The 24488-nt window shown below is 43.9% G+C and overlaps 1 protein-coding gene across 1 annotated transcript; it reads left to right on the top strand.

The window, feature by feature from the left end:
- Positions 1-641: 641 nt before the first annotated feature.
- LOC137315192 (probable G-protein coupled receptor 139) lies at positions 642-23092 on the top strand. The gene is made up of 3 exons (XM_067980070.1): positions 642-780; positions 1279-1629; positions 22116-23092. Exons 1-3 carry the CDS (start codon positions 642-644, stop codon positions 23090-23092), a joined length of 1467 nt encoding a protein of 488 aa, XP_067836171.1.
- Positions 23093-24488: the final 1396 nt, after the last annotated feature.

Below are 24488 nucleotides of genomic sequence, written 5' to 3' on the forward strand. Positions count from 1 at the left end.
ACCATAGACCTCATCCGCCCTTCATTACCACATCCAGGTACACATTCGGAACGTCTGAATAATGGCAGAAGATGATTCTCTTCTGTGGACCATCACAGCTCCCTCAATCATCTCCTTCCCCGCCATCCACACATATACTTTCGAGAAGAGAGAAACTGAAGGATGATCAGATACATAGAGTGGGGGTGGGGGGTGGGGGTATTGCCCTCCTTACCACACGATCACTCGGAAGTGATCCAAAGATTGAAATTGGTTCTATTCAACCGTCCCTCACCCAGGATCATTGGTCAGTGAGCATCATTGGTAAGTATAGCAGATTCTCCTTCGTTATCCCAGGATCATTGTGTAGTGAGCATCATAAGTGACCATGGGAAATTCCCGCCTCCCAAACCGAGAATAATAGGCCAGTGATCAGCAGCGGTGACCATGGGCGATCCCTCTCCTCAACCAATGATCATTGGGCAGTGAATATGGTGGATTCCCCTTCTCCATACCTGTATCATTGGGCAGTGATCATCAGTGACCATGGGAGATTCCCCAACCCTAACCCTTTATCATTGGACAGTGATCAGCACCACGGACCATGGGAGATTCCCCTTCCCCAACCCTGTCTCTTTGGGCAGTGAGCAGCACCAGTGACCATGGGAGATTTTATCCTGCATTATCCAAAAGATCTGCGGCAAATGGCACCAGTTAACTGCTCAGTGACCTTAGATCTGGAAGTTGATCTGGGAGCTGTTGGTCTTTTTGGATTCCCATTACAGAACGCCGTGTTTTCACGTATATTCGCCATTTTCCGCTTGTTATTTTTCATATTTGTTTCAATTGTCATTTAATAACTGCTGCCCGCCACCCTACCACAGACCACTCTATCATTTTCTCCCCCGACCACCTTTTCCCTGACCATCGATTTGCTTAAACGTTTTTCATCTCTAACGCCTTCCAGGTCTGAAGAAAGGTTATCGACTTGAAATGTGAACTATTTATCTCTCTCCACAGATGCCCCCTGACCTGTTGAGTGTTCCCAGCATTTTCTCTTCTTATTTCAGATTTCAAGCATCTGCAGTATTTTCATTTGGATTTAATGAGAGTTGTACGTTTATTTCCAATTGCAATGCTGAGTAATTTTGCTTCAAACTCACTCAATAGCAGAAAGTAATTAAACTTTATCTCTGGATGCAGCAACATCCTGAAAACCGGAAAAAGAAATATCTCAAGCTGTCTCTTTTGCTTTAAATCTGATGTCGAATTCCGCAGTTTCTTTCTTTTTTCTTACAGTTAATTTAGTGACGATTGTGATCCTGTCTCGGGGAAAGTGCGGTCTCTCCAAATGTGTCACTCGCTACCTCGTGGCCATGGCAGCGGCGGATCTACTGGTCGTTATCATCGATCTGATATTGAGGCAAATTCCTATTACGTTTCATTCTCTGTTTGTTTTTGTGCTGGAAATTAAAGTCTGCCATATCCACGCCGTCCTTCTTTACGCAGCCACAGACTGTTCTGTCTGGTTCACCGTCACTTTCATCTTTGATCGATTTGTGGCCATTTGCTGTCAAAGGTTGAAAACAAAATATTGCACCGAGAAAACGGCGGCTGTGGTTTTAGCAACAGTGACTGAGCTATTCTTTTGTAAAAACTTAAGCTTTTACTTTACGTATACAGGCCAATATCTACTTGTCAATGAACCCCGATTTTGTTTTGTAACATTCAGTGTTACATATTCACAGATGTGGAGAGCAATTGAATTCCTATATCATGTTCTAACCCCGGGGGTCTCATTTGTTCTAATTCTGCTGCTCAATGGTTTAACCGTCAGACACATTTTAGTGGCCAACAAAGGCCGCAGGAGACTCATGGGCCACAGCAGTGGGGAGATTCACAGAGACCCAGAGATGGAGAATCGAAGAAAATCCATAATTTTACTGTTTCTTATCTCGGGGAATTTCATCCTGTTATGGGCTGTGTTTGTGGTATATTCACTGTGGAGACGATTGTACTATTTGGGGTATGATAATGTATTTCCACCACAATATGTATTAGAAATAGGATTCATGCTCCAGCTCCTGAGTTGCTGCACAAATACCTCTATTTATGCAGTGACCCAGACTAAATTCAGAGAGCAGTTCAAGAGTATGGTGAAATATCCATTTACTTTCATTGTTAATTCCATTAAATAATGAAACAATGGAAAACTTTCCAGATCACAACTCAGAGGAACTTATGAACTGGTAAAAGTAAAAAGACTAAGTTCCATCTAATTTGCCTTCTACCATCCTGGTGGAGCCATGATATAATGATAATGGAGCTGTTGACTAAAAATAGGAATCAATCTCTATCAATGGGTCTACTACAGACCCAAATATGAGGTGAGGAAGCCCCCGTGACGGAAAGTTTTATAAACCATAGGTCCAAGCCATCTGCTCCGTTCAAGAATGCGAGACTCAACATATCTCAGGACTCAAATTACTGATATACTGTGTCCCAAAATGTTATTTTCTGAAATAAATCTATCTAATTTTCGTTTGAGTTAATCAATACTAACTTTCTCCACCGTCTCCCCGTGGAAAATGTTCCATACATTGATCACTCGCTCACTGAAATATATTTTCTCTGATTAGTTTTGAATTTATCATCCTTCAAACACTGACCATTTCCTCTGGTTTTACTGTTCGGGACAACGTGAAATAGGTTGTCATGGTCTATAGTATCCAGTCCATTTAGAATCCTAATAACAGCAATCATATCGCATCTCAACCTTCTCTTTTCAAATGAGAATATGTCCAATTTGCGTCATCGCTCCTCAGAATCTAATCCCTCCATCCACTCAATCATTCCGTTTGGTCACTTCTGTACCTTTCAATTGTTCCAGATCATTATTACATAATATTATGTGGTATTTAAAGCACAAGAACAGTCCATTCGGTCCAACAAGTCTTTGCCGATGTTCATGCTCCAGACCAGCCTCGTTCCACTTTACTTCAACTCATCTTTTTTTGTATTGTGAAGACCAAGAAGTATTGTTGCGGTAGCTTCTATTTACTCTCAATCGGGACTCCCAGATCTTTTTCATTCCCCATGCATATTACATACTTTCCATTAAAGAACCAACCACTTCCTGGATCTTTCATCCCCATATGAAGCACGTTGCATTTAACGACATTGAATTCCACCTGTCACCTGCCTGCCCAATCCCCAAGTACAGTCAAATCCTATTGCAGTTTATCTTATTCAGCTTTGTCGTCCACCTTCTTCATTAACTGATAATTTAGCCACTGTGCTCGTGTTTCCGAGCTCTACATCATTTATAAAGATATTAAATAAAATATGCCCCAAAACAGACTCATGTGGGACCCAACCAGCAACATTCTCCCAGGCTGATGATAATCCCTGTTCCACTAATCCCTGGCTTCTATCGGGCAACCAATTGTATATCTATTGTAAAATATTTCCACTGATTTGTGCTTTAATTATTGACAGTGCCAGCCTTTCCGGAGGAGCTGTATCAAAGGATTTACTGAAATCCAAGTGCACAACCGTAATTTCCTTTCCCCTAACAAGCTCTTTTGTCACACCCTGAACGGAAACCAGTCGGGTAAATTGGCATAAACTCCCCTTCATCAACACATACTGGAGATCTATTGTGACTTTACGTCTATCCAGATGCTCGATGATTTGATCTTTAATGAGGGTTTCTATATCTTTAGCCATTCTCCACCCGGCCTCTGATATCAACCACAGTACGGTCTGTATTCTCTGAAACATCAAGAACATGAACAGTTTGAATTGATATCGCGGCTATATTACAGATGATGTCCGGAGCAGATGATGGAAACAGTCATGACGCTCTAGCGTGGGATTAGATAATTTTGGTGATGGGTGGAAAATTTCAACTGTAGCTAGTAGTCCGACACACTAAACTTTCTAACAGTCTGACCTTTGATGAGTGGGCGAAAGGTTGAAGTTTGGGAAGAGGGCAAATTTGGCGGGTGTGTATCGGGCGACCGAATGAATCAATACCAGTGAGGTGTGAAGGTTAAATGGTAAAGAAATAATTGGAGAAGTCTGTGGAAATATATCAAATCATAAGATGTTTTGGCAATACTGATCTCTCATCAAGGAACTGTCACTTGCCTGTTTCGTCTTGTTAAGATCTGCCGTCCTCATTACTGATATTGTTCTGAGTTTATCCCCCTCCGTAAATGTTCCGCGATAATAAAAAAACAGTAACATTTCGATATCGTTGGCAGTGCAAGTGAGAGCGGTTCTTGGTGTGAAATTATCCCAAACACACATGTCAACTCCTGCTTGATTAGTGCAATAGTTTTGGAGATTTTGCTCCAATATATTTTTTTTCATATTTCTGTTCCATGGGGAATATTGCTCCAAGTTATACATTCATTGTTCATTTTATAATGTGCTCGGTCAAAACCAACACCGACAACAGCTTGCGTTTACAGAGCGTCCTGAACCGAGTAAAACGTCCCAAGGCGCTTCACCTGAACATTATCAAATACAAATGTGGAACCGAGCCTCATAAGGATTAGGACATGTGATCAAAAGGTTTTAAGGAGCGTCATCAAGCGAAACCCCGAATAGCAGCGGTCAAAGCGCATCACCACAGTCTCCAAACCAAGTCGCTCACCAACTCATTCTAAATGGCAAACCAGCTCATAAATCACAGCAAAAAACAAAACAAATCAAGACGTAACTTCAATCACTCCTCAGTTGCAGCAAAGTTCGAATAACATTGAGGAAGTTAACAAAGCAATGAAAACACTGAACTGTGGAAAGGCAGTTTCACTCAATGGTAGATTGAATGCATTATTCCTGCACCTCGAGACAAGAGCACGGGAATGGCTAATTTACTTTTTCATGGAAACATAAAGAAACAGAACGAGGTTTGGGGCAGTGTTAGCGTTTAGGTGCAGCTCCTCGGGCCAGTTCCTCGATTCAATAAGATGCTGGCTGATCTGTATCTTAACTCCAGCTACCCGCATTTTCTACATATCCCATGTGATACACATAACCAAGAAAAATCTATCGATCTCAGGCTTGACAACTTCAATTGACCTCCAGCTTGCACAGCCATTGGGCTTGATTGTTGCAAAGAGACAATGCAGATATTCAGGGCTGTGGAGACAATCCAGGTATTCAGGGATGGGTAGAAAATGCAGATACTCAGGACTGTGGAGACAATGCAGATACTCAGGACTGTGCAGATAATGCAGATACTCAAGGTTGTGGAGATAATACAGATACTCAGGACGGTGTAGATAATGCAGATACTCAGGGCTGTGGAGAGAATGAAGGTACTCAGGGCTGTGGATGAAATGAAGATACTCAGAGTTGTGGAGACATACAGATTTTGTTTTATTCGTTCATGGGATGTGGCCATCGCTGGCGAGGCCGGCATTTATTGCCCATCACTAATTGCCCTTGAGAAGGAGGTGGTGAGCCGCCTTCTTGAACCGCTACATTCCGTGTGGTGAAGGTTCTCCCACAGTGCTGTTAGGAAGGGATTTCCAGGATTTTGAGCCATCGACGATGAAGGAACGGTGATATATTTCCAAGTCGGGATGGTGTGTGACTTGGAGGGGAACGTGCAGGTCCTGTTGTTCCAATGTACCTGCTGGTCTTGTCCTTCTTGGTAGTAGAGTTCGCGGATTTGGGAGGTGCTGTCGAAGAAGCCTTGGCGAGTTGCTGCAGTGCATCCTGTGGATGGTACACACTGCAGCCACCGTGCACCGGTGGGGAAGGGAGTGAATGTGTATGGTTGTGGATGGGGTGCAAATCAAGCGGGCTGCTTTGTCCTGGATGATGTCGAGTGTTGTTGGAGCTGCATTCATCCAGGCAAGTGGAGAGTATTCCATCACACTCCTGACTTGTGCCTTGTAGATTGTGGAAAGTCTTTGGGGAGTCAGGAGTTGAATCACTCGCCGCAGGAAACCCAGCGTTTGGCCTGCTCTTGTGGCCACAGTATTTATATGGTGGAATTCTGTACTGCAGTTTGTGGAATTCAGTATCACTTCATAATCTGACAGCACCCCAGTGAATGAATACAGCTCACATTCTCATTTAGATCCGCATCACCCTGAGACATTTAATATAGAAAATAACTGGATTAAAAGAACATTTTAATGGCAATGAACACATGGGACAAGGAAGATGGAGGAAAGGAAGATCGTGATATTCTATTAATTACTGTCTCTGACAGGAAAGCAGCAAAAGAATCACTTCAGGCCAAACAGAGCAAATTTCCAGACCCAGAATGGGAGCAGTAATACAGTGAGAAAGGAATTTTTACACTCAGCAATTGGTTACAATGAATTGCAGGGAGCTATAATGGATACACGACACACATCAGAAATCATTTTACCTGTAGAGGTTTCAGTAACACTGAAAATGGACATGCGATTAATTAAACTCTCATTTCAGTAATGATGACTTAAGGTGCTCGAGGCATAGGGCCAGAGGGACAGGATTAGGCCATTCTGCCCTTCCAGCCTGCTCCGCCATTTATTTCGATCATTGCAGATCTGTACCTTTAAGAAAACAGCACAGAAGAAAGAAGGAGGGTGAGGAGGCCATACGGCCACTCGAGCCTGCTGCGCCTTTCAATAAGATCATGGCTGATCTTCGACCTCCACTTTCCCGCCCGATCCCCATATCCCTTGATTCCCTTAGAGTCCAATAATATATCGATCTCAGCCTTGAATATACTGAACGACTGTGCATCCACAGCCCTCTGTGGTAGAGAATTACAAAGATTCACAACCCTCTGAGTGAAGAAATTTTTGCTCCGCTCAGTCCTAAATGGCCGACCTCTTATCCTGAGAATATGATCCCTAGTTCGAGCCTCTCCAGCCAGGGGAAACATCTTCTCAATATCTACCCTGTCAAGTCCGCGAAGAATTAAAAATGTTTCAATGAGATCACCCATTGTTCTTCTAAACTCCAGAGAATATAGGCCCATTCTACTCAATGTCTCCTCAAAGCACACCCCTCTCAACTCAAGAATCAATCTAGCCACCCTTTGTTGCGCCGCCTGTAAGGCAAGTCTATCCCTCCTCAGTTAAGGAGATCAAAACTGTACGCAGTACTCAAGATGTGGCCCAGCTAGTGTACTATACAGTTCTAGAATAACCTCCCTGCTCTTATATTCTCTGCCTCGGCTAAGAAAGAAATGTATCCCGTATGCCTTTTTAACAAACTTATCTACCTGTCCTGCGACCTGCAGGGATCTGTGGGCATGTACTCCAAGGACCCTCTGTTCCTCTACACCACACAGTATCCTCCCATTTATTGTGTATTCCTCCGCCTTGTTTGTCCTCCCCAAATGCAAACTTCTCCGGGTTGGATTCCATTTGCCACTTTCTTGCCCACCTGACCAGTCCATTGATATATTCCTGCAGTCTACAACTTTACCACTCAATATCAACCACACTAGCAATTTTTGCATCATCTGCAAACTTTTTAATCATGCCACCTGCATTTAAGTCTAAATTATTAATACATACCACAATAAGCAATGGAGCTCGTACTGAGCACTGCGGAACCCCACAGGAAACAACCTTCCAGTCACAAAAAAATACGTCGACCCCTTTGCTTCCTGCCACTGAGCCAATTTTGGATCCAACTTGCCACTTGATCTTGGATCGCATGGGCTTCCACTTTTCTAAATTTCCCTTCACAAATCCATGTTGACTGACCTTGATTAATCCGTGCATTTCTAAATGACAATTAACACTGTCACTCAGAATTGTTTCCAATAATTTGCCGATCACCGTGGTTATGTTGACGGGCCTTTAATTAGTCGGTCAATCCCTTTCTCACTCTTTAAACAACGGTACAATAATGGAAGTCCTCCAATCCTCCGGCACCACGCCTGGAGCCAGGGAGAATTGCAAAATGAAATGTATCCCGTGCAGCCTCCGATATTTCATCCCGTGCTTCTCTTAACACCATTGGATACATTTCATCCGGGCCTGGCGATTTATCAACCTTCAAAGTTGCTAAGCCCCTTAATATTTCCTCCTCCATTATGTTTACCCAATCCAATATTTCACATTCCTCCTGCTTAACAATGTCTGCATCGTCCCTTTCTTTTATGACGACAGACACAAAGTATTCATTGAGAACCATACGCACACATTCTGCCTCCACACACAGTTTACCTTTTGGTCTCGAATAGGTCCTACTCTTTCCTTAGTTATCCTCTTGCTCTTTCTGCATTTATGAAACTTTTTGGGGTTTTCTTGATTTAACTGGCCAGTGTTTTTTTCGTGCCTTCTCGTTGCTTTCTTAATTTCCTTTTTAATTTCAACCTTGCACTTTCTATACTCCTTTCGGCTTTCTGCAGTACTGAGCTCTCGGCATCGAACAGAAGCTTCCCTTTACTGTTTCAACCTACTCTGTGTGCTTTTTGACATCCAGGGGGCTCTCGATTCAGCAATCCCAACCTTTTTCTTTGTGGGAACATATCTGCTCTGAATCCCTCACTAACTCCCGCTTGAACGCCTCCCACTGCTCTGGACACTCATTTAACTTCAAGGAGCCGTTTCCAGTCCACTTTTGTTAAATCACTTCTCAGCTGAGTAAAATTGGCTTTTCCCCTCGTTGAGAACTTTTGCTCCCGTTCTATCTTTGCCCTTTTCTATAACTATGCTAAAGCTAACTGAATTATGATCACTACCATCAAAATGGTCTCCCACTGATACTCTTACCATCCTCCCAGCTCCACTCACTAAAACTAAATCCTGAACTGCCCCCTCTCTTGCTGGAATTTCTACGTAGTGGCTACAAATTTTCCCCTGAATGAATTTTATGAATTGTGCGCCCTCTGTATCTTTTACACTGATTCTATCCCAGTTAAGATTAGAGCAGCTGAAATCCCCGACTATTACTGCCCGATTTCATTTGAACTTCTCTGAAATTTGTCAACATATTTGCTATTCTATCTCCCTCTGACTGTTTGGAAGTCTATAATACACTCCCAGCAGTGTGACTGCCGCTTTTTTGTTCTTCAGCTCAACCCATATTGCCTCATTTGATGATCCTTTGATCATAACATCCCTCCTTACAGCTGTAATTGCTCTTTAACCAATATTGTCACCACCATCCTTTTTACCCCACTCCATCTCGTCTGAATACGCTGTTGCCAGACCAAATTGTCTATCGATGTCCGGTCAGTTATCTGTTCCCAGCCCTCAATGTCTGTCGATGCCCGGTCAGTATTCTTTTCCCATTCGACAATGTCTATCGATGTCCGGTCAGTATTCTGTTGTCAGCACTCATTGTCCAAATGTCCGGTCAGTATTCTGTTCCCAGCCTTCAATTTCTATCGATGTCCGGGCAGTATTCTGTTCCCAGCCCTCACTCTCTATCGATGTCCGGTCAGCATTCTGTTCCCAGCCCTCACTGTCTATCGATGTCCGGTCAGTATTCTGTTCCCAGCCCTCACTGTCTATTGATGTCCGGTCAGTATTCTGTTCCCAGCCCTCACTCTCTATTGATGTCCGGTCAGTATTCTGTTTCCAGCCCTCACATTCTATCGATGACCGGTCAGTATTCTGTTCCCAGCCCTCACTGTCTATCGATGTCCGGTCAGTATTCTGTTCCCAGCCCTCACTGTCTATCGATGTCCGGTCAGTATTCTGTTCCCAGCCCTCACTGTCTATCGATGTCCGGTCAGTATTCTGTTCCCAGCCCTCACTGTCTATCGATGTCCGGTCAGTATTCTGTTCCCAGCCCTCACTCTCTATCGATGACCGGTCAGCATTCTGTTCCCAGCCCTCACTGTCTATCGATGTCCGGTCAGTATTCTGTTCCCAGCCCTCACTCTCTATCGATGACCGGTCAGCATTCTGTTCCCAGCCCTCACTGTCTATCAATGTCCGGTCAGTATTTTGCTCCCAGCGCTCACTCTCTATTGATGTCCGGTCAGTATTCTGTTCCCAGCCCTCAATCTCTATCGATGTCCGGTCAGTATTCTGTTCCCAGCCCTCGCTGTCTATCGATGACCGCTGAGTATTCTGTTCCCAACTCTAATTGTCTATCGATGTCCTGTCATCAGCCTGATCCCAGCCCTCACTGTCTATCGATGTCCGGTCAGTATCCTGTTCGCAACTCTCACTATCTATTGATGTCCGGTCATTATTCTGCTCCCAGCGCACACTGTCTGTCGGTGACCAGTTAGTTTCCTGTTAACTGCCCTCCATGTCGATCGATGCCCGATCATCAGCCTGTTCCCTGCCCTCGCTCTCTATCAACGTCTCGTCGTCAGTCAGTTCCCTTCCATCACTCCCAATCGATGTTTGGTCATCAGAATCCACCCTGCCCTCACTCTCAATCGATGTTCGGTCATCGGTCAGTTTCCAGCGCTCACTGTCGATCGATGTCCTGTCATCAGTCTGTTCCCAGCTCTCACGATCTATTCATGTCCGGTCAGTATTCTGTTCCCAGCTCTCGCTATCTATTCATGTCCGGTCAGTATTCTGTTCCCAGCTCTCACTATCTATTCATGTCCGGTCAGTATTCTGTTCCCAGCTCTCACTCTCTATTCATGTCCGGTCAGTATTCTGTTCCCAGCTCTCACTCTCTATTCATGTCCGGTCAGTATTCTGTTTCCAGCTCTCACTCTCTATTCATGTCCGGTCAGTATTCTGTTCCCAGCTCTCACTCTCTATTCATGTCCGGTCATCGGCCTGTCCCCAGCTCTCTCTGTCAATCGATATCTGGTCATCAGCCTATCCTCAGCTCTCTCCATCGATCGATATCCGGTCATCAGCCAATCCGCAGCTTTCTCTGTCAAATAATGTCCAGTCATCAGCCTGTCCCCAGCTCTCTCTGTCTCTTGATATACTGTCATTAGCCTATCCCCAGCTCTCTCTGTCTATCGATATCCGGCCATTAGCCTGTACCCAGCTCTCTCTGTCCATCGATATCCGGTCATCAGCCTGTCCGCAGCTTTCTCTGTCAAATAATGTCCAGTCATCAGCCTGTCCCCAGCTCTCTCTGTCTAATGATATCCGGTCATCAGTCTGTTCACAGCCCTCACTGTCTTTCAATGTCCGGTCAGTATTCTATTCCCAACCCTCACTGTCTATCGATGTCCGGCCATCAACCTGTTCCCTGCCCTCATTTTCAATCGATATCAGGTCAGCAGTCTGTTACCAGCCCTCACTTTCTATCGATGTCCGGTCTACAACCTGTTCCGAGCCCTCACTCTCCATCGATATTCGGACATCAGCCTGTTCACAGCCCTCACTGCCCATCGATGTCCGGTCATCAGTCTGATCGCTGCCCTCACTGCCCATCGATGTCCTGTCTGCACCCCGTTCCCTCTCCTCGCTGCCTATCGATGTCCGGTCTGTAGCCTGTTCGCAGTCCTCGCTGCCCATCGATGTCCGGTCTGTACCATGTTTCCTGCCCTCATTGTCTTTTGATGTCCGTTCTCCAGCCTGTTCCCAGTCCTCAATGTCTACAGATGTCCGGTCAGAAGACTGTTCTCAGCCCTCAATGTCTACCGATGTCCGGTCAGAAGACTGTTCTCAGCCCTCAATGTCTATCGATGTCTGGTCAACTGTTTGTTTCCTGCCCTCAATATCCCACTTTAATCCGGTAACCACAGTTAAAGAGGACCCCACATCCCAGAATTGAGTGGAACAGCCCTGAGAAGGACACTCTAACATTTGAAATTTAATTACTGAATGAACACAGCAGAGTGAAGGACCTCACCAAAACAATATGAGATCGAGATGAAGGAACAACATCATTGCTCTCAGAATACAGCTAATAATTTTCATTAGTTAATTAATATTATCAAAATTGTGCAGTCTTTGGGTTTTCCAATTCAATCCCAGCACTAAATGTATTCTCTCACAATAGGGACTGAGATCGGCTGTAGCAACCTGTTTGTTCAGATAAGTAAAACTAATGTGAACGATGCTGCAACCTCAAGTCCCCAGTGGATATACAACAGGATATAAATTGAAGGCTCTGGGCCTCAGAGTTTAAATCAAAGAGATTGCCTGCAGCACGAAGGGACAGATCACTTCACACTGAAAATGGGTGCAACACTTTACAGCGTCGAGAAAATATATTACATGATCCTTGCCGTCATTGGTGTGCCTGGTAAGCGAATATAACCATTTAAGTTGTGTGAATCTCTGAGTGAGCTGTCCTCTGGTTTTACTCTGCAATTGATAAAGTTATATGCTGGTCTAGTGGTGAGCATTACACAGTTAGCGGTACAGTGATATCATTTCAATAAATCAGATGTCATATTTGTTCACGATCCTTACCTTATCTCAATATAAATATTTCAGCTGAAGTCTCATGGTTAAGTTACAGGATCAAATTTGAAGCTGCATTCAGTGCTGTCAAATGTCCGGGGATGTTTATTACTGGGAGCGTCTGTCACTGCAGAATTTTACTGAGTGTGGGTCACGAACTGGAGTGAACACCTGACCCCAGTGACCAATTATTACTAGGAGTGTGTGTCAGTGTAGAATTGTTCTGAGTGTGGGTCACTAATCGGAGTGGAACAACTGACCCCAGTGATCATTTATTACTGGGAATGTGTGTCAGTGTAGAATTGTACTGAGTGTGGGTCACTAATCGGTGTGGGACACCTGACCCCATTGACCATGTATTACTGTGAATGTGTGTCAGTATAGAATTGTACTGAGTGTGGGTCACTAATCGGAGTGGGACACCTGACGTCAGTGATCATTTATTACTAGGAATATCTCTCATTGTAGAATTGTACTGAGTGTGGGTCACTAACCGGAGTGAGACGCCTGACCCCAGTGACCATGTATTACTGGGAGTATCTGTCAGCGTACAATTATACTGAGTGTGGGTCATTAACCGGAGTGGGAGACATGACCCCAGTCACCATGTATTATTGGGAGTATCTGTCAGTGTACAATTATACTGACTGTGGGTCATTAACCGGAGTGGGAGACCTGACCCCAGTGATCATTTATTACTATGAATATCTGTCAACTGTTTATCAATGTTGGTCCTAAGAAATACTTCCTCGTGTCAATACTAAAGTTCCCCGATGATACTCCTGATTCTGATTCCTCTGGTCTTGAAGCATTGATGCATCTGTGAATTTTGTCCTCACTTTCCATCTCCCTCGATTTATCTTATCTGGTGCTGCTCGGTCGCATCTGTGATGCCTAATTTTGAGCCTGAAGATACTGCCAAACTATGTCTGTATTTCACTCAGTGATCTAGGGAGGGTGCAGACTTAGATTGGGTATTAATTCCTCCTTTCTCAGAAATAATCCTCGAGTCATACCTGGCCCTCCAATATTCACTATCATTCCGCTGCCTTCATTTAATCTCCTATTGAGCTTCAGTATGAATGATGTTGTTTTATTGCCTAGAATTACATCGAATCTACAGCGCAGGGACAGACCATTCGGCCCAAGAAATCCATGCCGGTGTTTATAATCCACACGAGCATCTTCCCTTCCTATTTCATCTCACCCTGTCAGCATATCCTTCTATTCATTTCTCCCATATTTGTTCATTTAGCTTCCGCTTAAATACATCTATTCTAGTCGCCTCAACGACTCCAATCTGCCATATTGCGGTCCACACACAATCCTTTCAAAATCCTGAAATCAGACCAACCAGAAGCAACCGGCCAAGGTAAACCTGTCAAATTTCTGCCTAGTCTCGGTAATGAGATAAACTGTCTGAACACAAGTACACTTTTACACTTGCACGCTAACCAGTCACACGCTAACCATTCACACCCTAACTTGTCACACGCTAACCAGTCACACGCTAACCATTCGCACGCTAACCAGCCACACGCTAACCAGTCATGCCCTAACCAGTCACGCCCTAACCAGACACACGTTATCCAGTCACAGCCTAACCATTCACACGCTAGCCAGTGACACGCTAACCAGTCACACGCTAACCAGTCACAAAATAACCAGTCAAATGCTAACCAGTCACAACCTAATCATTCACACGCTAATCAGTTACACGCTTACCAGTCATCAGCTAACCAGTCATAGCCTAACCATTCACACGCTAACCTGTCACACGCTAAACAGTCACACCTGAACCAGTCACAATCTTAACCAGTCACACCCCAACCGGTCACAACGTAACTAGTCATATTCTAACCAGTCACATTCTAACCAGAAACATTCACATATCACTCATCTCCATCCAGCTTCATAGAATCAAAGTGAACACAAACCTGATAAAGGCGCAGAATCCCAAAGACCAAGCCCCTTCCCATTAAGTCCAACTGTACCGAACCACAATGAACAAACCCCTTCCCATTAACTCCCATTGTACACAATCCCAAATGAACAAACTCCTTCCCATTCACTCCCGCTGTACAAAATCACAGTGAACAAACCCCTTCCCATTAATTCCCACCGTACACAATCCCAATGAACAAACCTCTTCCCATTCGCTCCCACTGTAGAGAATCGCAATAATTAAACACCTTCCCTTTCACTTCCACTGTGCAGAATCATAATGCAATAAACCCCTTTCACATTCACTCGTACTGTACAGAATCCTAATGACCAATCACCTTCACATTCACTCGTACTGTACAGAATCCCAATGACCAAACCCCTTCCCATTCACTCACACTTCAACCATTCCAATGACCAAACCCCTTCCGATTCACTCCCACTGTACAGAATCACAATAACACAACATCTTCCTGTTCACTCCCATTGTACAGGATCACAAAGGACCAAACCCCTTCTCATTCACTCGAATTGTACAAAATCCCAATGACCAAACTCCTTCCCACTCAATCCCACTGTACAAAATCAAAATGACCAAACATCTTCAAATTCACTCCCATTCTATATATTCCCAATGAACAAACCCCTTTCCATTCACTTCCACTGTACAGAATCCGAAAGGACCAAACCCCTTTCCATTCATTCCCACTGTACAGAATCCCAATGACCAAAACCGCTTCCCATTTGCTGCCACTATACAGAATGCAAATGACCAAATCCCTTCCCATTCACTCCCACTGTACAGAATTACAATGAACAAACCCATTCCCATTCACTCCCACTGTACAGAATCCCAAAGACCTAACACCTTCTGATTAACTCCCAATGTACAGGATCCCAATGACCAAACCCCTTCCCATTCACTCCCACTTTACAAAATCCCAATGTCCTAACCCCTTCCCATTCCCTCAAACTGATCAAAATCCCAATGACCAAACATCTTCCCATTCATTCCCACTGTACAGGATCCCAACGAACCAAACCACTTCCCATTCACTCCCACTGTACAGGATCCCAAAGGACCAAACCACTTCCCACTCACTCCCACTGTACAGAATCCCAAAGGACCAGCCCCTTCCCATTCACTCCCAATGTACATTCTGTCAATGACCAAAGCACTTCCCATTCACTCCCGCTGACCAGAATCCCAATGGGCCAAACCCCTTCCCATTCACTCGCACTGCACAGAATCGCAATGACACAACACCTTCCCATTCACTCCCACTGTGTAGTATCCCAAAGGAACAAACCCATTCCAAATCAGTCCCACTCTAACGAATCTCAATCGACCAAACGCCTTCCCATTCACTCCCACTGCACAGGATCCCAACGAACCAAACCACTTCCCATTCACTCCCACTGTACAGGATCCCAAAGGACCAAACCACTTCCCACTCACTCCCACTGTACAGAATTCCAAAGGACCAGCCCCTTCCCATTCACTCCCAATGTACATACTGTCAATGACCAAACCACTTCCCATTCACTCCCGCTGACCAGAATCCCAATGGGTCAAGCGCCTTCCCATTCACTCGTACTGCACAGAATCGCAATGACACAACAACTTCCCATTCTCTTCCACTGTAAAAAATTCCAATTACCAAACATCTTCACATTCACTCCCACTGTACAGAATCCCAAAGGACGAAACCCCTTCCCATTCGCTCCCACTCTACAGAATCCCAATAAACAAACCCCTTCATATTCACTCCCAATATACAGAATCCAAATATGTCAACCCACTTCCCATTGACTCGCAATGTCCAGAATCCCAATGTGTCAAACCCCTTACCATTCACTCTCTTTGAACTGAAAGTCAATGGACCGAAGCGCTTCCCACTCACTCCCATTATATGGGATACCAATGAGTCAACCCTCTTCCCATTCACTCTCGATGGACTAAACCCCCTCCATTCAATGCATTGCACAGATTCCCAATGGCATCAGAATATCAATTGAACTGCACCAGCTGAAACAAATGTTAACTATTTACGAACAGATAAACAACAGGTCAGCAATTTTACAGTATTCAACGTTTGTTTATAATGACTTATTCTTTCTCAATGTATAGTTACTGCAAACACTTTAGTTGTGTTGGTGCTGATTAGTCCCTTTGCCCCGATGCGGTCCTGACAGTTTGTGGGTCATGACTGTTCAAATTTATGACCTTGCTTTTCCACAGGCTGAATGTTGGTCTGTGGTTATTGATTCGCCCACTCGTGTAACTGATCAAGGTTTAATCAACCAGTTCTTATACTTGATTCAGAGTCTCCACACATGCAACCTGCACCGATCCATGCCCTTTGCTCAGTGAGGTCTGTTCCTGTGAGGAGAGACACGTATTACTGAAGAACAAACATATTGGGTTTCCATAATACAGAGATCTGTCGGGGGCAGAAAATAATAAATTAGTAAACTCTTCATAGTTAAATAAATAGTGCACTGCTTCAATAAATTAATCACTTCAATATCTGCAACATTATAAAATGACTGGTGACTGTGATCAAATAATACTCATGATGTTTAATGACAGGTGACTGTGATTAACTAATACTCATATTGTTTAATGACTGGTGACTGTGATTATCTAATATTCATGTTGTACAATGACCGGTGACTGTGATTAACTAATGCTCATGTTGTCTAATGACAGGTGACTGTGATTAACTAATACTCATGTTGTTTAATGACTGGTTACTGTGATTAACTAATACTTATGTTGTTTAATGACAGGTGACTGTGATTAAATAATACTCATGTTAGATAATCACAGTCAGCAGTCATTAAACAATACTCATGATGTTAAATCAAATTGTTCAATTATTATTTGAGATTGCTCAGTTGCTCTCGTCTCAGATCTCTCGCCCTTTTTCTGGATCTGAATCTTCATCCATTGTTTCGTTCTGACCCGACGCTCCGAGGACATACGACACTTCGTTCCAGATTTTCATTTTAAAAATTAGAAAAATGGAAAATTGGAGCAGGAGTATTCCTTTCGATCTTTCGAGACTTTGCCGCCATGCCATATGATCATGGCTGATCCTCTATCTCTACACTATATTCCTGCTGTTTCCCCATGCCCTTTGATGCCTTTTGTGTCTGGAAGTCTATCGATCTCATTCTTAAAGATATTCATTGACTTGGCCTCCACAGCCTTCTGTCGTGGAGAATTTCACAGTTTCACCACCCTCTGAGTGAAGAAATTTCTTCTTATCTCAGTTCTAATTGTCCTATACCATACCCTGAGACATGCTCCGTCTCGTTCTAGACCCCCCAGCCAGGGTAAACATCCTCCCTGCATCCATTATGTCCAGCACTGTCAGAATTTTATATGTTTAAGTGAGATTCCCTCTCATTCTTCTAACCTCGAGTGAATACAGGCCGAGTCGACCCAATCTCTCCTCATACGACAGTCCTGCCATCCCAGCAATCAGTGTGGTGAACCTACGCTGCACTCGCTCTATGCAAGTATATCCTTTCTTAGGTAAGGAGACCAAAACTCCATTCAATACTCCAGCTGTGATCGCACCAAGGCCCTGCAAAACTGCGGTAAAACATCCTTGCTCCTGTACTCAAATCATCTTGCAATGAAGGCCAACATACCATTTGTCTTCCTAACTGCTCGCTGCACCTGCATGTTTGCTTTGAGTGACTGGCGTACAAGGACACCCAGGTCTCTTTGTACATCAACATTTCCCAATCTATCACCATTTAAATAATACTCTGCCTTTCTGTTTTTCCTTCCGACGTGGATAAGTTCACATTTATCCACATTATACTGCATCTGCCATGTATTTGCCCACTCACTCAACTTGTCTAAATCGCCTTGAAGTCTCCTTGCATCCTCCTCACAACTCACCTTCCCACCTAGTTTTGTGTCCTCACCAAACTTGGAAATATTACACTTGGTTCCCTCATCCAAATCATTGATACACATTGTGAGTAGCTGGGGCCCAAGCACTGATCCCTGCGGTACCCCACTAGGGACAATCTGCCACCCCGAAAAACACGCGTTTACTTCGACTCTCTGTTTCCTGTTTTTTAAACAATTTTGAATCCATGCCCTTGATTACCCCCAATCCCATGTGCTTTAATTTTGCACACTAATCTCTTATGTGGTACTTTATCAAAGGCCTTCTGAAAATCCACTGCATCTCCCTTATCGATTCTAACAGTTACATCCTCAAAAAACTCCAGTAGGTTTGTCAAACATGATTTCCCTTTCATAAATCCATGTTGACTTTGTCTAATCCCTTTGATATTTTCTAAGTACCCTCTTATCACATCCTTTATGTCAGAATCTAACATTTTCCCCATTACTGATGTGAGGCTAAGCGGTCTGCAGTTCCCTGTTTTCTCTCTCCCTCCTTTTTAAAATAGTGGGTTTACATTTGCCACCCTCCAATCTGCAGGAACCGTTCCATAATCTATAGAATTTTGGAAGATAACAACAAATGCATCCACTATTTCCATGGCTACCTCTTCTAGTGCTCTGGGATGCAGGTTATCAGGCCCTGGGAACTTGTCGGCTTTCAGTCCCATTCATTTCTCCAGCTCTATCTTTTGACTAATACTAATTTCATTTATTTCCTCCTTCTCACTAGTCCCTTGGTTCCCTAGCATTTCTGGGAAGCTCTTTCTGTCTTCTTCCGTGAAGACAGAACCAAAGTATGTGTTTAATTGCTCTGCAATTTCCTTGTTCCTTATTATAAATTCTCCCGTTTCTGACTGTAAGGGACCTACATTTGTCTTCACTAGTCTTTCTCTTTTTACATACTTGTAGAAGCTTTAACAGTCCACTTTTATGTTCCTTGCAAGTTTGCTATCATACTCTATGTTTCCCTTCTTAATCAATCTCTTGGTCCTTTTTGCTGAATTCTAAACTGTTCTCAATCCTCAGACTTGCTACTTTTTCTGGCAACTTTATATATTTCTACCCCTTTCATTCCTTCTCTCAGGTCCGAAGACCAGTAAACTTGTGCTCCCCTCAAACTCACAGGGGATGGGATCATACCTGCCAGAGAGCAGACACCGAAAACTTACCCACAACCTTCCCCCGCTGGTATATTTGGGGGGCCTCACTTCTCGTCTATTGGTTCAGTTTCTTTTACTTACTGTTCCGCTCAAACTCCACGCCCTCTCATGATGTTTTATTTTACTTCACTTGCATCTATTTCCTTTAAACAATGCACGATCAGTTTTTTTTTACACATTGAAATGACAAGACCTTGCTTTCATATACAACAAAAATATTCCCCATTTTGGGCAGGGTCCAGGGTTAGGACGCTAAACACAGCGACTCTGGACTGGGAAGGAAGAATCGTCTCAGGTTCCAGCTCATGATCCTTGTGCAGTAAATCTGCCGCAAAGTGCAGGTGTATGGGGTGAGAACACTAGGATATGCCCACACTCATATAATTACTGTCCGAGATGAGGAGAACACAGATAACACCACACGCTCAGAATTACTGACTGAGACCAGGACAACACGGGATATCCCCACATCCTCCCTGCCTGGCCTCACGAGAACACTGGAACTTCCCCAAATTCACATGCTTATTCTGTGCCCAGCAGAACGCTGGGATATATCCACACTCACATCCTTACTGTCTGTGCTCAGCCGAACACTGGGGTATCCCCACACTCACACAATTGCTGGCTGTGCACAGGAGAACACTGGGATATCCACAAGTTCCACAAGCCCACTGCTTGTTCCAGGCGAGCAGTGTGATATCCAACACTCACATACTCACTGTCTGGGCTCAGGAGAACACTGGGATATCCCCACGCTCACATACTTACTATCTGGGCTCAGAAGAGTACTGGGATATCTTCACACTCGCATCCTTAGTGACTGGGACCAGGCTGGACAGGTGGAAGGAGTATCAGTGGGAGAGCATTTTGGTGGTAGTGATCAAAATTCAGTTAGTTTTAGTATAGTCATGGAAAAGGATAAATATACAACGGGAGTAAAAGTTCTCAATTGGGGAAAGGCCAGTTTTACTAAGCTAAGAAGTGATTCAGCAAACGTGGACTGGAAACAGCTATTCGAAGTAAATCAATGTCAGAGAAGTGGGAGGCATTCGAGGGGCCGAATCAAAGGGTTCAAAGTAAACATGTTTGCACAAAGAAAAAGGGTGGGGCTGCCACATCCAAAGCCCACTGGATGTCAAGGAGCAGGCAAGGTAAGATAGTGCAGAAAAAGAAAACTTATGTCAGACACCGAGAACTCAATACGACAGAAAGCCTTGAGGAGTATAAAAAGTGCAGGGGTGAAATTAAAAAAAGAAGTTTGGAAGGTAAAGAGAGGGCAAGTAAAATCAAGCTATTTTTGTGACTGGACGGCTGTTTCCGGTGGGGTTCCGCCGGGCTGAGTATTAGGTCCCTTGCTTTTTGTGGTATATATTAACGCTTTGGACTTAATGTAAGGGACATGATTCAGAAGTTTGCGGATAAAGCAAAAATTGGCCGTGTGGTTGATAGTGAGGAGAAAAGCTGTAGACTGTAGGAAGATATCAGTTGATTGTTCAGGTGGGCAGAAAAGTGGAAAATGGAATTCAATCTGGAGAAGTGTGAGGTAATGCATTTGGGGAGATCAAACAAGGCAAGGGAGCACACAATAAATGGAAGAATACTGAGAGGCCTAGAGGAACAAAGGGACCTTGGTGTGCATGTCCACGAATCCCTGAAGGTAGCAGGACAGATTATTAAAGTGGTTAAGAAGACATATTGGATACTTTCCTTTATTAGCCGAGGCACAGAATAAAAGAGCAGGGAGGTTTTGCTGGAACTGTATAAATCATTACTTAGGCCACAGCTTTAGTACTGTGTAGGGTTCTGGTCATCACATTACATGAAGGATGTAATTGCACGAGAGGATTTACGAGGTGGTTGCAAGAACTTGGAGAGTTTTAGCCATAAGGAAAGATTGGATTGGGTGGGGTTGTTTTCTTTTGAACAGAGGAGGCTTAGGTGAATACATTTATGGGGAGCCGAGATAAAATGGAAAGGAAGGACCTATTTCCCTTTGCAGAGAGGTCAATAACCAGGGGGCATACATTTAAACTAATTGGATTGGACGGGATCTGAGGATTTTATTTTTTCACCCAGAGGGTGGTGGGGGAACTGGAACTCACTGCCTGAAAGAGTGGTAGAGGCAGAAAACCTCAACTCATTTCATAAGTACCTGGATATGCAATTGAATTGCCGGAACCCACAGGGCTACGGACCAAGTGCTGAAAAGTGGGATTAGGCTGGGAAGCTCTTTTTCAACCGGCATAGAAACGGTGGCACAAATGGCCTCCTTCTGTGCCGTAACTTTTTCTTTGTTTCGATGTTTCAAACACTGCATTACCCTCACACTAACATACTCACTGTCTGGACTGAGGAAAACACTGGGATACGCCTAAACTCACATACTTACTGTCTGGGCTCAATGAACACTGGGATATCCCCACACTCACATACTTACTTTCTGGTCTCATGAAACACTGGGATATGCCCACACTCAAATACTTACTGTCTGGTCTCAGGAAACACTGGGATATGCCCACACTCACATACCTACTGTCTGGTCTCAGGAAACACTGGGATATGCCCACACTCACATACTTACTGTCTGATCTCAGGAAACACTGGGATATGCCCACACTCACATACTTACTGTCTGGGCTCAGGGAACACTGGGTATCCCCACACTCACATATTTACTGTCTGGGCCCAGGACAACACTGTGATATCCCCACACTCACGTACTAACTGCCTGGGCTTAGAACACTGCAGTATTCTAAAACTCATATACTTACTGTGTGGGCTCAGTCACGGAGAATGGCCCGTTGAGTTTGAGCAGTAATTTCCAATCCCTTTTCCTTCTTATTCTTACAGTTAATTTAATTGCGATTGTGATCCTATCCCGGGGAAAGTGCGGTCTCTCCACCTGCACCACTCGCTATCTGGTTGCGATGGCAGCGGCGGATCTACTGGTCATTATCACTGAGGTAGTATTAACTCGGATCAATTATTATTATTTCCCAATATCTTTCCTGGAGATCACCCCTGTGTGTAGTGTCATCGCTGTTCTGACTCGTGCAGCCATCGACTGTTCTGTCTGGTTCACCGTCACTTTTTCCTTTGATCGATTTGTCGCCATCTGTTGCCAAAAGCTGAAAACTGAATATTGCACCGGGAAAACTGCGGCTGTGGTTTTAGCGACAACCTGCATTCTGCTCTGTTTGAAAGACGTTCCCTTCTACGTGACAATTGAACCTGTTGAGATAATCGACAACTTACCATGGTTCTGTAATTTAAAAACAAGCTCTTTTACCGAGCCCGGATGGGTGAGCTTTAACTGGATTGATACGATTTTAAACCCATTGCTCCCATTCACCTTAATTTTGTTGCTCAACGCCCTGACAGTCAGACACATTTTAGTGTCCAGTCGGGTTCGTAAGGGACTGAGGGGTAAGAGCAAGGGAGACAATCGCAATGACCCAGAGATGGAGAGTAGGAGGAAGTCTGTGATTTTACTCTTCACCATATCCGGCAGCTTCATACTTCTGTGGCTGACAACTGTTGCAGATTTCTTATATTATAACATTGCAGGAACAAGTCCCCTAGATTATAATGATTCTTTATTTACCCTTCAACAAGTCGGATATATGCTTCAGAATTTATCTTCCTGCACAAACACATTTATTTATGCGGTGACTCAGTCCAAATTCAGAGAGCAGTTCAAAAGCGCGGTGAAATATCCTGTGACCTTAATTACCAAATTAATTAATTATAATAATAACTGAGCCCAGCCCAGGAGTGATACTGCCTGTTTCCAGTCAATTAATCTCATATTTATCCGTGGTCTTCCCTCCCCTGAATTGCAGCAAGAATCGCTCGTGACCTAGGATGGGCCAACCATTGTGTTTAGGCGCATCACTCTTTTGATCGACAGGTCCGCCATTCTGTTATTTGCTAACGTCACTCTTTTGATTGACAATTGCGCCATTCTGTTTTGGGGCGACTTCACTCTTTTGATTGGCAGGTCTGCCATTGTCTTTAGGGCGACCTCACTCCTTTGATTGACGGGTGCTCCATTGTGTTCGGAAGACCTCACTCTTATGATTGACAGGTCCGCCATTGTGTTTAGGGAGACGTCACTCTTTTGATTGACAGGTGCACCATTTGAGTTCTTCTGCAAAGAGTCCGTTCCGCCATTTCGTGGAGCAATTCAAATCGGAGCTTCCAGAGTGAGGCCTTCTTCAACAGGCAGACAGACAGGGCTGGGCTTTAGTCTAGAGGATGTGGGATGTTGTTCAGAGAAATGTTTCTGCAATATTTGAAACAAAACAACAGTTAAAAAATAACAATAATGAAAAAAAACTGAGGGAATTTTAACCCAAAATATGAAGATTTATTGCGCAGTAAAACTCCTTACCTTTCAACGGATTATTTATAATTCTGGTTTTATTAAAGATTCCTGAAGTTATTATTTCTTTTAACTAAAAGGGCCGCTTACTTCTCAGCTTTTTCTCTCGTCTCTCTTGATCTTTTTGTATTTCTGATCAGTCTGTTTCTCTCCATCTGCCTCGTGTTCTCTTGTTTTTTTCCCTTCCGTACACCCTTCCCTGTTCCTCACTAAGTTTCTTTTCATATTTCCTCTGTGTTTACACCTCCCTTACTGTTTGGTGATTTTTGTTATCATTCTCTCACTCTCGGTCTTAGTCTGTCTTCTTACATCAACGCCCCTTTCTCTCCGTTTCTCGCTCATTCTGTTTTACTTTTCACTCCATATATTTCCCTCATTCTCTTGTATCTCTTGCCTTTTCCTGAGTGTTTTTCAGTGTATTTATGTTACGGCCTATCTATCACACTCCCTCTCTGTTTTTGTCACCTCTCCCATCTATCGCTTCTTCTCGTTCATTCTTCTTCCCCCTTGTTGCCTTTCTTCTCACCTGTTTTCCGCCAGTTCCATCCTCTTCATATTCTGCTAAGGAGAAAATCAGAAACAAAGTGAGTGCAAAAAGGGAAACAATAATGAGACGAGGGAAGCGAACATAACACAAAAAGCGAGAGTAATCGAACAGTGTGTCAGAGATAGATGGAGCGGAGACAGAAAGGGAAACAGGTGAGAAATGGAAAATGGAGAAATTTTGGAAGCAAAAAGAGGAAAAGGAGGTAAAGGCAGAAGGAAGAAAGTGA

Source organism: Heptranchias perlo, unplaced genomic scaffold, assembly GCF_035084215.1.
Source record: "Heptranchias perlo isolate sHepPer1 unplaced genomic scaffold, sHepPer1.hap1 HAP1_SCAFFOLD_54, whole genome shotgun sequence".
NCBI classification, from domain to species: Eukaryota; Metazoa; Chordata; class Chondrichthyes; order Hexanchiformes; family Hexanchidae; genus Heptranchias; species Heptranchias perlo.

Excerpts from the sequence above, each read along its gene's own strand:
- LOC137315192 (XM_067980070.1), top strand. The coding sequence starts at position 642 with ATGGGAGATTTTATCCTGCATTATCCAAAAGATCTGCGGCAAATGGCA. Across the intron at positions 781-1,278 it reads ACAGAACGCCGTGTTTTCAC|TTAATTTAGTGACGATTGTG; the intron begins GTATATTCGCCA and ends TTTTTCTTACAG. Across the intron at positions 1,630-22,115 it reads AGTGACTGAGCTATTCTTTT|TCACGGAGAATGGCCCGTTG; the intron begins GTAAAAACTTAA and ends GTGTGGGCTCAG.